This window comes from Macaca thibetana, chromosome 18 (assembly GCF_024542745.1).
Source record: "Macaca thibetana thibetana isolate TM-01 chromosome 18, ASM2454274v1, whole genome shotgun sequence".
NCBI classification, from domain to species: Eukaryota; Metazoa; Chordata; class Mammalia; order Primates; family Cercopithecidae; genus Macaca; species Macaca thibetana.
This window is the reverse complement of record NC_065595.1, coordinates 59,085,058-59,098,903: the sequence shown is the minus strand read 5'-3', so window position 1 is coordinate 59,098,903 and position 13,846 is coordinate 59,085,058. Positions and strand designations below refer to the sequence as shown.

General features: G+C 39.5%; 2 protein-coding genes across 9 annotated transcripts in view; one reads left to right on the top strand and one right to left on the bottom strand.

The window, feature by feature from the left end:
• SNRPD1 (small nuclear ribonucleoprotein D1 polypeptide) overlaps window positions 1–13,846 on the top strand; it is a 340,677-nt gene that overhangs the window by 250,323 nt on the left and 76,508 nt on the right. The gene's annotated exons all lie outside the window — the stretch shown is intronic.
• ESCO1 (establishment of sister chromatid cohesion N-acetyltransferase 1) overlaps window positions 1–13,846 on the bottom strand; it is a 76,026-nt gene that overhangs the window by 10,128 nt on the left and 52,052 nt on the right. For 5 of the 6 annotated variants that reach the window (XM_050767633.1, XM_050767636.1, XM_050767637.1 and 2 more), the window contains exon 9: window positions 1,209–1,298. In XM_050767633.1, coding sequence (XP_050623590.1) covers window positions 1,209–1,298 — 90 coding nt within the window. Of the gene's footprint in view, window positions 1–1,208; window positions 1,299–1,855; window positions 1,980–13,846 lie in introns of all 6 variants that reach the window. The other variant, XR_007721238.1, reaches the window with a different exon arrangement.

Genomic DNA, 13,846 nt, shown 5'->3' with positions numbered 1-13,846 from the left:
TAAAAAAAAGTATAATAAACTGTTTTTCTCATGTTTCCAGACATTTGGGACAAACTCTAGTGTAATTATTCGTTTTTCAGATACGCAACTGAACCCATTGCTTACATTATGAGGTATTTCTTCTGAAAAAGCATCCAGAGGTTGAAGAAAAACATACTGAGTATATTATTTGAAAGTGCAATGAACATATTAAACTTATTTAAAAATAAGTTTACCTTATGGTTCCTGATTTTTTTAATAATCTACATAATAAAATGGTTCCAGGGTTCATTATCTCTCTAGTTCATTTCTCAACACAATAAACTCTCTGAATACTTGAAGTATATGGAACTCTAAGTCTGACTAACACTTGCCTCACACTAGATAAGATAAACTTTTATGTTTCTCCATTATATTTATAAACTGGAATATAGCCTTATCTCTTAAAAATATTGTAAGATTAAGTCATGTTTAATTTCAGGTTTACTATGACCTACTTAGCAATCCCCTTCTGCAATAAGCTTTTATTTAGAAATTTTCCCTTAGAATGAAACTTTACATTTTATTGATTTTCCAAATTATTATAATTAAGTTTTTATTTCTAGATCGTGAAATCATTTAGTTGGCATCGCTCACTTAACAGAAGATAAGCATGTCTACTTTGGCACTCAAATTATTAACTACTACTAATAGAGGACAATTTAGTAATAATACTGGACAGTACTCAATTCATTTAGAATTCATATACTAGACACACTATAAACTTCAACATAATTTTTGAATTGGGTTATACCCTTTAAATGCTTATTTCTTGCTTTCAGAATAGATGTTTAAATACACTATGCCAACAATCTGTTATCCTCTTAAAATTAACTGCAAAATGGGCCAGGCACAGTGGTTCATGCCTGTAATCCCAGCACTTTGGGAGGCCAAGACAGGCAGATCATGAGGTCAGGAGTTCAAGACCAGCCTGGCCAATTTGGTGAAACCTTGTCTCTACTAAAAATACAAAAGTTAGCTGGGTGTGGTGGCACACGCCTATAGTCCCAGTTACTCAGGAGGCGGAGGCAGGAGAATCGCTTGAACCCGGGAGGCAGAGGTTGCAGTGAGCCAAGATCATGCCACTGCACTCCAACCTGAGCGACAGAGCAAGATTCTGTCTCAGAAAAAAAAAAAAAATTAATTGCAAAATGATATCCACTCTGCATGAAGTTTCACTAGAAATTTACCTTTTTCAGGGCATACTTTGGGTCTTCAGGAAGAACCATTATTATCCTGCCATCAGGGTATTCCGCCAGAATTCTTTCTTTCTTCCAGCCCTAGATATATACATATATATATGTAAAGTATCAATTTTATGTATATTTTATTCATCATATCCATGTACAAGAGAAAAAGTACATCAATTTGTCTAAAAATTGCAAACATGAAAAATATATGCTCATTAATGCTTAATAAAGCATGATAAATAGGCTATTTTGTTAAGCATACAATAGGTACAAGGCAAGCTAATTTCTCTCTACTACTCATTCAGAGATACAACTAACACCACAGGAGTATTTCTAATTTATCATTTCCCATTTTAAATTAATTTTGAAAGCCACACACCAAAAGCAAGCCCCTTAAAGTCAGTAATTCCCAGAAACTATAATTCTCCCAGATGCTTGATAAAAGAATTAAACTCTTATATTTCATTGGAACATGGTTACCTCCACAAACAAACACTCAAAGTTTTATGTCTGGCATGCCAAAGACCTCCAGGAGGTTTTAAATGAACTGATTTGCATGCAGTAGCCCAGTATGAAAGGAATAGTTTTATGCTTATTGATCACAACTACCAAAGCCACAAGAAGGAGACTATAAAAAATATAACTACCTTCTAAGAATCTAATAGGGAAGGAGAAGCTACGTTGTGTGTATCTGAAGTTAAACATACTCAAAAAAAGAGAGGTAATAAACTCTTCTTCAGATCCACACTCGTGGTGATTAATGAGCAGAACCTGCATAAAAAAAACAAACAAAACAAAAGCCACTTAAATCTAGTAAGATGGGACTGAACCAGAGGTTAAAACTAGGAGCTTTGAAGTTCAAAATAAGTACAGAAGGAATGAGCTTAACTAGTTGTTCCAGTTGTCTTAACCCAACCAACTTTACATAAAAAGGCCTTTCCAGAAGCCATTTATACTTCCAGTAGAGAAAACCACCATATTTTTTCTGATGTTTCTTCTAAGAACACAAAAGCTCAATGAAACCAAGAAAATGGCAACTAGATTTCTTTAAAAATATACTATGGCAAGTATGAAAGCAGATTCATTTTCTTAAACCATCAAGAATTTTTTGGAGAGGGGAGGGTAGAAAGATCATTGTTGGGAACAAAAATTCTAGTTAATAAGCTTGGTATATGTAACAACTTAAATTAGAAGATTTAAAATCCAAAACTTGTTTACATAATAGAGTACCCAACAGAAAAGTTAAATTCAGATGATTAAAATTAATTATCATTGGTAACATGTTCTCAAGATTTGAAAAGAAAAGAGAAGAAATAGCCACAGAAGTCCTTTTTTCATCTAAGAAACTAAATCTGTAGTTCTTCAACCTAAATAAGGTTTTAAAAAAGAAACTTAGGGCCGAGTGTGATGGCTCATGCCTGTAATCCCAGCACTTTGGAAGGAGGGCGGATCACGAGGTCAGGAGATCAAGACCATTCTGGAAACCCCATAGCTACTAAAAGACAAAAAATTATTGTAGTTTTAGGCGGGTGTGGTGGCACGCGCCTGTAGTTCCGGCTACTCAGGAGGCTGATGCAGCAATCGCTTGAACCCGGGAGGTGGAGGTTGCAGTGAGCTGAGATCGCGCCACTGCACTCCAGCCTGGGTGACAGAGCGAGACACTGTTTCCAAAAAAAAAAAAAAAAAAAAAAAAGACAGAAAGAAAAAATCTGAATCATATACAGATCTGAATATAGGTAAACAATTTTGAGAAGACTTACAAGATATCACCTCTTTAAAAACAAATTTCTATTAGTAATGCTACTTTATGAAAAAGCTTTTAAATTTATGAACCTATTTTTAATAAAATGAAAAGAGATTTTCACTTTAAAACAACGAAAAGACCTAAAAACTTAAGTAACCTCAAGTTATAAGAAAACCATTCTTCCTGAACTGAATTATCTAAAGACACTTCCATAAACTATTTTCCTATTAAATGCCTTTAAAAACAGTAATACGGGTTTCATGTCATTATATTGCATTATAGACATTATACAAATTATTTTGCTTTACTAATTTGAAGTGCAAAATTTTCTCTTGAAACAACTTCAGACTTGTATGTTCATGCTGACATTTTTATCACAATTCAATTTGATAAAATTTTACGTTTTAAATAGTACCGTTTTTTTCATGTACTAAATAAAAGCCCTTTAATCTAAGAAGCTAAGACTGCAAAGGGATACTTAGTACTGCTTAGGTTTCTAATGTGCATGAAAACAGCAAGTTTTATTTATTAATGTAATTTACCTATTTGAGACAGAGTCTCACTCTGTCACCCAGGCTGGAGTGCAGTGGCAAGATCACAGCTCACAGCAGCTTCAAAAGCTCCTGGGCTCAAGCAATCCTCTTGCTTCAGCCTCCCAAGTAACTGGGACTACAGGCATGCACCACCATGCCAAGCTAAGAAAGCACATTTTAGTGAAAACTTTTAAGTAATTCTAGAGTAAAAGTTCAGGGTTTAGATCCTTGTTCTTGGTAGTTACTAGATGCATGGCCTTAGGCAAATCACCAGAACTCTGATTCTGTTTCCTGACCTAAGCATTCTAAAAAATGGCTATCATCACCTCCATCACTTGGACAGGTACGAGCGTGCTATATTTGAGACAACTGCTCAAAAAGTAGCCACTCAGTAATTCTTAGTAACTTCCATTCTCCTTTCTTACTAGTATCAAACTAAGATCAATGCACTAATCTAACAAAACAGTCAATCAATAAATGTTCCCAAGGTTAAATACAGGAATAAATTCAAATCATAGACAAACAAAAGATGAAAGAAACAAGTTAGCTAATATTTGTTCAAATAACATACTCAAGACATATCTATGCCTCAACTACAGTTTACTGCTAGTCAGCAATAACCACATGACCTTCCTTACTTCAGAGAAACTTAGAGGTTGTAAAGTCCATCCAATGCTTAAAATTAAGGGACAGAAATGCAGGGTTCAGGAAAGAGTGCATGCAATTTAGAAGAATAACCAAATAGCCACAATGTTTCTACAAAGATATAAATTCCAATGCAGTGCACTTACACTTCTGACCTTTAGCTCCAACATATTTCAGCACTAGTACGTTACACATAACCCTCTGCTAACAAGTAGTATTTTCCAAAACCCATTTTTTTCTTACTTCATCCATTTGGCTACTTCACGAAAAGCAGAAAACTTTATATTCCTAATTTGTATTTCTAATAGCAAGAAATTATTACTATTATTATTATTATTATTTTGAGACAGAGTTTCATTCTTGTTGCCCAGGCTAGAGTGCAATGGCGCAATCTCAGCTCACTGCAACCTCCGCCTCCTGGGTTCAAGTGATTCTCCTGCCTCAGTCTCCCGAGTAGTTGGGATTACAGACATGTGCCCAGCTAATTTTTTTGTATTTTTAGTAGAAACAGGGTTTTTCCATGTTGGTCAGACTGGTCTCAAACTCCCGACCTCAGGTGATCCACCCACTCAGCCACCCAAAGTGCTGGGATTAATAAATTATTATTCTTTTCTCCTTGCTATTGTAGTTACTCTAAACTGTACAGTCTAAAGAATGGATTTCTCCTTTTTCCATCAAAAAAAAGGATTACAATTAGAAACAAAATATACTGAGTGGTAGATACCACGTATATACAATGATCAAAATTCAAACCAAACACTTAAGATGTGTAGATTTAATTGTATAAATAATACTCCAACTTTAAAAGTTCATATTAATCACAATTTCATAAAAAGGTTGAATGAGAATATACATTTGAAGGAATATTTGAAGAAATAAAACCAACAACCAGCTTTTCAAAAAATAAACAAATATTACAAGGGAAAAAAACAGATCCAGGGAGAACCTAGGGATTAAACGATACTAAAGGGACATACCAACCAATGTAATATATAAACCCTAATTCAAACAAATAAGAAACATAGGAAATCATGAGCTATTTGGGAAGCTTTTAACTCTGATGGAAAACTTGATTTCAATAATTAATTCATTTATTGAATGTGTAGTTATATTATTTAAGGTACTTTTATGTTTAAAAAAGGAATAATCTTTGGCCAGGCACAGTGGCTCACACCTGTAATCCCAGCACTTTGAGAGGCTGAGGAAAGCGGATCACGAGATCAATAGCTCGAGACCATCCTGGCTAACACAGTGAAACCCTGTCTCTACTAAAAATACAAAAAAATTAGCTGGGCATGGTGGTGCGTGCCTGTAGTCCCAGCTACTAGGGAGGCTGAGGCAGGAGAATTGCTTGAATCTGGGAGGCAGAGGTTGCAGTGAGCCAAGATAGCACCACTGCACTCCAGCCTGGGTGACAGAGCGAGACTCCATCTCAAAACAAAACAAAACAGGAGTAATCTTCATCTTTAAGAAATAAATATTTAGAGGTGGGACATGGTGGCTCACACCTATAATTCCAGCACTTTGCGGGGCCGAGGCGGGCGGATCACCTGAAGTCAGTTTGAGACCAGCCTGCCTAATCTGGTGAAATCTCGTTTCTACTAAAAATATATTTAAAAAAAAAAACCTAGCCAGGCATGTTCTACTAAAAATATATTTAAAAAAAAAAAAAAAAAAAAAAAAAAAAAAAAAAAAAAAAAAACCTAGCCAGGCATGTTCTACTAAAAATATATTAAAAAAAAAAAAAAAAAAAAAAAAACCTAGCCAGGCATGGTAGCATGCACCTGTAATCCCAGCTGAGGCAGGAGAATCACTTGAACCCAGGAGGTGGAGGCTGCAGTGAGCCAAGATCACGCCACTGAACTCCAGCTTGGGCAAACAAGAGTGAAACTCCATCTCAAAAGAAAAAAAAAAAAAAAGGAAAAAAATACATATTTAGAAATACATACTAAAGTAATAACACGATGCCTGAGTTTACTTCAAAATAATTGGGAAAGTTAGATGAAGATGATTATCCATGAATTGTTGAAGGCAGGTGATCAGTACAAAGGAGTTCATTACTCTGTGCGTGTGTGTGTGTGTGTCTGTGTGTGTGTGTACTGCATTAAACCTGTTTTGGAAAATTCAAATTGCCTATTGTCGAAACTGTACCAATGGCCCAAGGTTTGTTCAAGCATCATTTATTTAGTAGTAAAAAATAAAGGCCGGGTGCGGTGGCTCACGCCTGTAATCCCAGCACTTTGGGAGGCTGAGGCAGGCGGATCACGAGGTCAGGAGATCGAGACCATCCTGGCTAACACGGTGAAACCCCGTCTCTACTAAAAATACAAAAAATTAGCCAGGTGTGGTGGTGGGCACCTGTAGTCCCAGCTACTCGGGAAGCTGAGGAGGGAGAATGGCGTGAACCCGGGAGGCGGAGCTTGCAGTGAGCCAAGATCGTGCCACTGCACTCCAGCCTGGGGGACAGAGCAAGACTCCATCTCAAAAAAAAAAAATTACTGGCCAGCCAGGCGCAGTGGCTCATGCCTGTAATCCCAGCACTTTGGGAGGCCAAGGTGGGAGGATCGCCTGAGGTCAGGAGTTCGAGACCAGCCTGGCCAACATGGCGAAACCCTGTCTCTACTAAAAATACAAAAATTAGCCAGGCTTGGTGGCAGGCACCTGTAATCCCAGCTACTCAGGGGGCTGAGGCAGGAGAATCCCCTGAACCTGGGAGGCAGAGGTTGCAGTGAGCCAAGATCACGCCATTGCACTCCAGCCTGGGTGACAGAGCAAGACACTGCCTCAAAACAAAACAAAACAAAACAAAACAAAACAAAAAATTACTAAAGGAATTAGAAAAATAGGCATTTCAATAGTAATTTAAAAAGTTAAGTTGAGGCCGGGCACGGTGGCTCACGCCTTTAATCCCAGCACTTTGGGAGGCCGAGGCGGGTGGATCTCCTGAGGTCAGGAGTTTGAGACCAGCCTGGCCAACATGGCAAAACCCTGTGTCTACTAAAAATACAAAAAATTAGCCAAGCATGTGGCACATGCCTGTAATCCCAGCTACTCAGGGGGCCGAGGCAGAAGGATTGCTTGAACCCAGGAGATGGAGGTTGCAGTGAGCAGAGATCACGCCACTGCACTCCAGCCTGGGTGACAAGAGCGAAACTCCATCTCAAAAACAAAAAAAAACAATACTGGTAAAGATGTGTGCCTAATCCATATGGCCATATAGAACTTCAAAGTGCTGAAAAGTCTTAGATATTACTACTAGTTTGAAAGTGACATACACATGGAAAAATTCTCTCAATTCAATAAATATGTGCTGACTACCTACCATGTATACAAACCATTGATCTTAGCAGTATAGTATAGTGGTAAGGAGAATTTCAAAAATCAGAAAAACCTAAGATTCGAATGCAAACTCTGCTACTCACTAGCTGCAATGCTTTGGGCATATTACTTAACCTCTCTAAAACTTGGTTTCCTCACCTATAAAATAGATATAAAAACAGGCCTGGTGCAGTGGCTCACACCTATAATCCACACTTTGAGAGGTGGAGGAAGGAGGATCACTTGAGCCCAGGAGCTCTAGACCAGCCTGTTAAGAGCAGCATGGTGAAACCTTGCTCTAACCAAAACCACCAAAAACAAATAAAAACAAAACAAAACAAAACAAAAAACAGAAAACTACTGAGAAGCTAAATGAGAAAACACTATAAAATGTTGACCATTGGGCCTAGCACAATAATATGTACTCAATAAATAACAGTTCTGATTATTACAGCAACTAAGCATTTTAGTTGGTTTAGCAGATTTTGGTTTTGGTTTTGAGACAGGGTCTCACTCTGTTGCCCTGGCTGGAGTGCAGTGGTGCAATCATGCCTCAATGCAGCCTCAACCTCCTAGGCTCAAGCAACTCTCCCAAGTCAGCCTCCCAAGTAGCTGGGACCTCAGGCATGCACCCCAACACCCAGGTGATTTTTCTATTTTTTGTAGAGACAGGGTTTTGCCATGTTGCCCAGGCTCCTCTCAAACTCCTGAGCTCAAGTGATCCTCCCGCCCTGGCCTCCCAAAGTGCCAGGATTAAAGGTGTGAGCCATCGTGCCTGGCTGGTTTAGGTTTTTAAATCTTCAATGCCTTCATGCCTTACAAGGTCATTCATGATCTGGTCCCCCATCTACCTCTTTCAGCCTTATCTCTTGCAGCTTTTCCAATACAACACAGTCACAAATCATAATGAAATATTTGTCTGACCTTTCACATGCTGCTCTCTTGGCCTGATATGCCTTTGCTCTATACCCTTCTGAGCTCAAGGGACTCCTACTTACCCTTTCTGAATTTATTAAGTGCTAACCTGACTTTTCCAATCTTTGTCATACGTCCTTGCTCTATGCTCTATATAGTACCCTGTATATCCTAAAATACTACTGTAGCATTTTCCACACTATTTAAATGTTTACCCATTGTCCCTCGCACTGATCTGTGAACTTACATAAAAGATCTTTATAATAATTTTTAAAAACAAGGTTGACAGTTAATAAACATTTAAGAAATAAATAAGCCTCAGAAAAAATTATCACATAAGATATTGCTGTCATTGCTTACAGATTTGAAAAAAAAAACTAAAGAGAAAAAGAGTTAATATGCTATGGTCATACAACTAGTAAATGGCTCATTAGGAAACCACATCTCTATAGTTTAAGCTTTCTTTTCTACTATGCCACACTGACCTCAAGAATCTTATAAATCTAATAGGAGAAACTATAGTATACAAATGTCTTTAATACAAAGTGCAATGAAGTATACGCTTGAAAGAAGTTTTTCTTGATTCTAAAATAAGCTTTATTCATTATACTTCAACGTTCCTGAATCGAAAATCAGTCTATCAATACGTATATTTAATATATTTCTTAATTCTCAAAGAAACAACTATCAAATTGAAGCAGGAACCTATAAGAAAAGGCAAAATAACGTAAGCAAAGTGTTAAAATAAGTTTTAAGAGGATAGAGAAAACTCTTATGGGGATAAGAGAGGAATAAAAGAAAAATGTTCATAGAAAAGAATGTATTTCCGGCTGGGCGCAGTGGCTCATGCCTGTAATCCCAAGACTTTGGGAGGCTAAGGCAGGCGGATCACGAGGTCAGGAGATCCAGACCATACTGGCTAACACAGTGAAATCCCATCTCTACTAAAAATACAAAAAATTAGCCGAGTGTGGTGGCGGGCGCCTGTAGTCCCAGCTACTCGGGAGGCTGAGGCAGGAGAATGGTGTGAACCCGGGAGGTGGAGCTTGCAGTGAGCTGAGATTGTGCCACTGCACTCCAGCCTGGGCAACAGAGCGAGATTCCGTCTCAAAAAAAAAAAAGAAAAAAAGAAAAGAAGGTATTTCCCTGGGATTGAAAGGCATGTATAAAAATGGGATGGCATTCTTGGTGGTGGGAATGCTAAGAACTAAAAAATAGAGGCAGGCCAGGCACAGTGATTCATGCCTGTGATCTCAACACTTTGGCAGACCAAACAATTGCTTGAGCCCAGGAGTATGAGACAAGCCTGGGCAACATAGTGGGACCCTGTCTCTACAAAAAAGTAGAAAAATTAGCTGAGTGTGACGGCACATGCCTATAGTCTCAGCTACTCAGGAGGCTGAGGCAGGAGGATTGCTTGAGCCTGAGAAGTTGGGCTGCAATGAGCCATGATTGCGCCACTGCACTCCAGCCTGGGTGACCAAGTTAAGACCCTGTCTCAAAAAGCAAAAATAAAAAGGCGAGGAGGGTGGTGGATCATGACTGTAATCCCAGCACTTTGGGAGGCCAAGGTGGGAGGGCTGCTTGAAGCCGGAATTTCAAGACCACCAGGCCAACATAGCAATATCCATCTCAAAAAAAATTTAAAAATTTAAAAATTGGCCAGGCATGGTATCTCACCCCTGTAATCCCAGCGCTTTGGGAGGCCAAGGCAGGCCAGAAGTTTGAGACAAGCCTGGGCAACAAAGCAAGACCTTATCTCTACAAAAGGTAAAATAATCAGCTGGGCATGGTGACACATGCTTGTAGTCCCAGCTACTGTGGAGACTCAGGCAGGAGGATCCCCTGAGCCAAGGAGTTCAAGGCAACAGTGAGCTCATTGTACCACTGCACTCCAGCCTGGCCAACAGAGCAAGACCCTGTATCTTAGAAAAAACAAAAAAAAGGAAAGAAATATAAATCTATTCCCTCCTTATTAAGAGCTACAGAGTTTTCTGAAGGATCAATGTGTCTGGGTCTTTTAACCATTAATTCCAGTACTTTGATCTCAAAAACTGCATTTCCATAAGATAGTGTCCTAGAAGTAGAATCATTTAATACAACTTGTTTGTAAAGGCTGTTTCTTAACATAAAACCCCACTCTAATTTTTGAGACCCTATCTCTAAAAAGAAAACAAACCCCAAAATGCCATTTGAGTACCCATCTCACCCAGCATTCCTGCTTTGACCCTGAATACGGTATCTGGACTGCAGAAATCTACTTTAGGACCATGATGTAACAACCGTGAAGCACAAGAGTCAACACACTAAGAACAGCAGAGTGCTGAATGAGAAATGGCCAGCATTCATGATGACATTATTGAACTGCTAGATGGAACCACCCTGACCATGACACACCTCCAGACTTTTTTTTTTTTTTTTTTTGAGACAGAGTCTCATTCTGTTGCCCAGGCAGGAGTGCAGTGGCACGATATCAGCTCACTGCAATCTCCGCCTCCAGGATTCAAGCAATTCTCATGCCTCAGCCTCCCAAGTAGCTGGGATTATAGGCAGACACCATCACACCCGGTTAATTTTTGTATTTTCAGTAGAGATGGGGTTTCACCATGTTGGTCAGGTTGGTTTCAATGTATGTATTTGGGAGTTCTGCTCCCAACTAGGATAAAGAAGGTCAAAGGCCGGGCACGGTGGCTCACACCTGTGATCTCAGCACTTTGGGAGGCCGAGGCAGGTGGATTACCTGAGGTCAGGAGTTCAAGGCCAGCCTCGCCAATGTGCTGAAACCCTGTCTCTACTAAAAATACAAAAATTAGCTAGGCATGGTGGCACATGCCTGTAATCCCAGCTACTCGGGAGGCTGAGGCACAAGAACTGCTTGAACCCAGGAGACAGAGGCTGCAGTGAGCCAAGATCATGCCACTGCACTCCAGCCTGGGCAACAGAGAGAGACTCCATCTCAAAAAACAAACAAACAAACAAAGAAGGTCACAAAAAAGATTACTGTGCCTATTGTAGTAAGAAAACACCCAATAAATAAAAAAGCGGCCGGGCGCAGTGGCTCAACCCTGTAATCCCAGCACTTTGGGAGGCCAAGACGGGCGGATCACTAGGTCAGGAGATCGAGACCATCCTGGCGAACACGGTGAAACCCCGTCTCTACCAAAAAATACAAAAAACTAGCCGGGCGAGGCGGCGGGCGCCTGTAGTCCCAGCTACTCGGGAGGCTGAGGCAGGAGAATGGCGTAAACCCGGGGGGCGGAGCTTGCAGTGAGCTGAGATCCGGCCACTGCACTCCAGCCCGGGCGACAGAGCCAGACTCCGTCTCAAAAAAAAATAAAAAATAAAAAATAAAAAAATAAAAATAAAAAAATAAAAATAAATAAAAAATAAAAAAGCATGTGTTTTTAAAGACACTGAAAAGGTATAGAAACAAAATGTCTAAATGAACTGATTTTCAGAAATGAACCAGCCCTTCCTAAGTGAGCAGAGACCAGTAGCCATTTTTAACCCTAAGATGTTGACTATGTCTGGGAAGCATGGGTGAACAAGCAAGCCTGCAACATGCAAAGAACAAAGAAAAGAGTCTCAGCAACTTAGTCAACATAATTGGGAGAAATGGGTCAGTTAATAACCAACAGTCATCAACTTTTTAGATAATCAGATATTATTTAGTTAACTGACCCAATTTTCCCATTACGATGATTAAGTGAACTTCTACTATAACATCTAAACCTTACGACTACATGAATATTTCTCACAAGATATGCCTGAGTCAGACCCAATAAAAAGTCAAATGGGAAGAATTACGATACTTTTTTCTCTTCTGTCATCTTCAAATATTAAAGAATCCTAAAAATCTCTTTATTAGGATTCACATATTAAGCACTTTTCAACTGGTAGCAACAATATCCCAGTATATAAGAAATACTTTATTCGATGTAAATCTCATCTCAAAGGTCATTTGGACTTAGCAAATACATTGGGTTCATCGGTATTGCTTATGACTTTAAAAGACTCATGGTCCAAATTCCACTCAACCTCTACAGCCAAAATTAAACAAAGCCAACAAGTCTATTACTGAAAAATGTTATCACAATGTACATCTCTGGGAGTTCTGCTCCCAATTAGGATAAAAGAGGTCACAAAAGATCACTGTATCTGTTGTAATAAGAAAACACCCAATAAATGAAAGAGCATGTATTGGCTGGGCACGGTGGCTCACGCCTGTAATCCCAGCACTTTGGGAGGCCGAGACAGGCAGATCACGAGGTCAGGAGATCAAGACCATCCTGGCGAAAACAGTGAAACCCCACCTCTACTAAAAATACAAAAAATTAGCCAGGCATGGTGGTGGGCACCTGTAGTCCCAGCTACTTGGGAGGCTGAGGCAGGAGAATGGTGTGAACCCGGGAAGCGGAGCTTGCAGTGAGCCAGGACGGTGCCACTGCACTCCAGCCTGGGTGACAGAGCGAGATTCCGTCTCAAAAAAAAGAAAAAGAAAAAGCATGTGTTTTTTAAAAGACACTGAAAAGGTGTAGAAACAAAATGTCTAAATGAACTGATTTTCAGAGATGAACCAGTCCTTCCTAAGTGAGCAGAGACCAGTTGCCATTTTTAACCATAAGATGTTGACCAAGTCTGGAAGCATGGGTGAACAAGCAAGCCTGCAACAGACAGAGAACAAGGAGAAGAGTCTCTTGCTGGAACGAAGAGAAACCAACCAGAATTATGTGGCCTGGCATGGCAGTCTGAAATCTGAAGAAACTCCAAATACAGCAATAATAATCTACCAACTCTCTCCCATGGGACAACTGTACAGTTGGGCTGCAAGGTATAGAGAGTTTTAGGGTTGTGTGGAGCTTAGATCCCCAATCTCAGTTGCAGAGAGACACCTAATACTAGAACAGAAAACTAAAGTTTCAAACCCAACTCTGACCTGACCCAGTTCAATTTTTAATTAGATCTAAGCAATCAGCCCCTCACCATAGTTAACTGACAAAAGAAAAGAGAAAGCGCTCATGGGTAAGGGAAAGGATACTATCTACTTCAGTCTCTACTATTTCTTCACACACAATCTCCAACGTACAATAAAAATTTACAAAACCAGATAGGAAGACTCAATATTCTTAAAAGGTCAGTTCTTCCTGATTTCATCTATAGATTCAATGCAATCCTAATAAAAATCCCAGCAAGCTATTTTGTAGATATTGACAAACTAGTTCTAAAATTTGTACTGAGAGGGAAAAGACTTAGAATAGCCAACACAAAATTGAAGGAGAACAACAAAGTTGGAGGACTGACACTATCCAATTTCAAAACTTACTATAAGACTAGTTATCGGCCGGGCGCGGTGGCTCAAGCCTGTAATCCCAGCACTTTGGGAGGCCGAGACAGGCAGATCACGAGGTCAGGAGATCGAGACCATCCTGGTTAACATGGTGAAACCCCGTCTCTACTAAAAAAAAAAAAAAATACAAAAAACT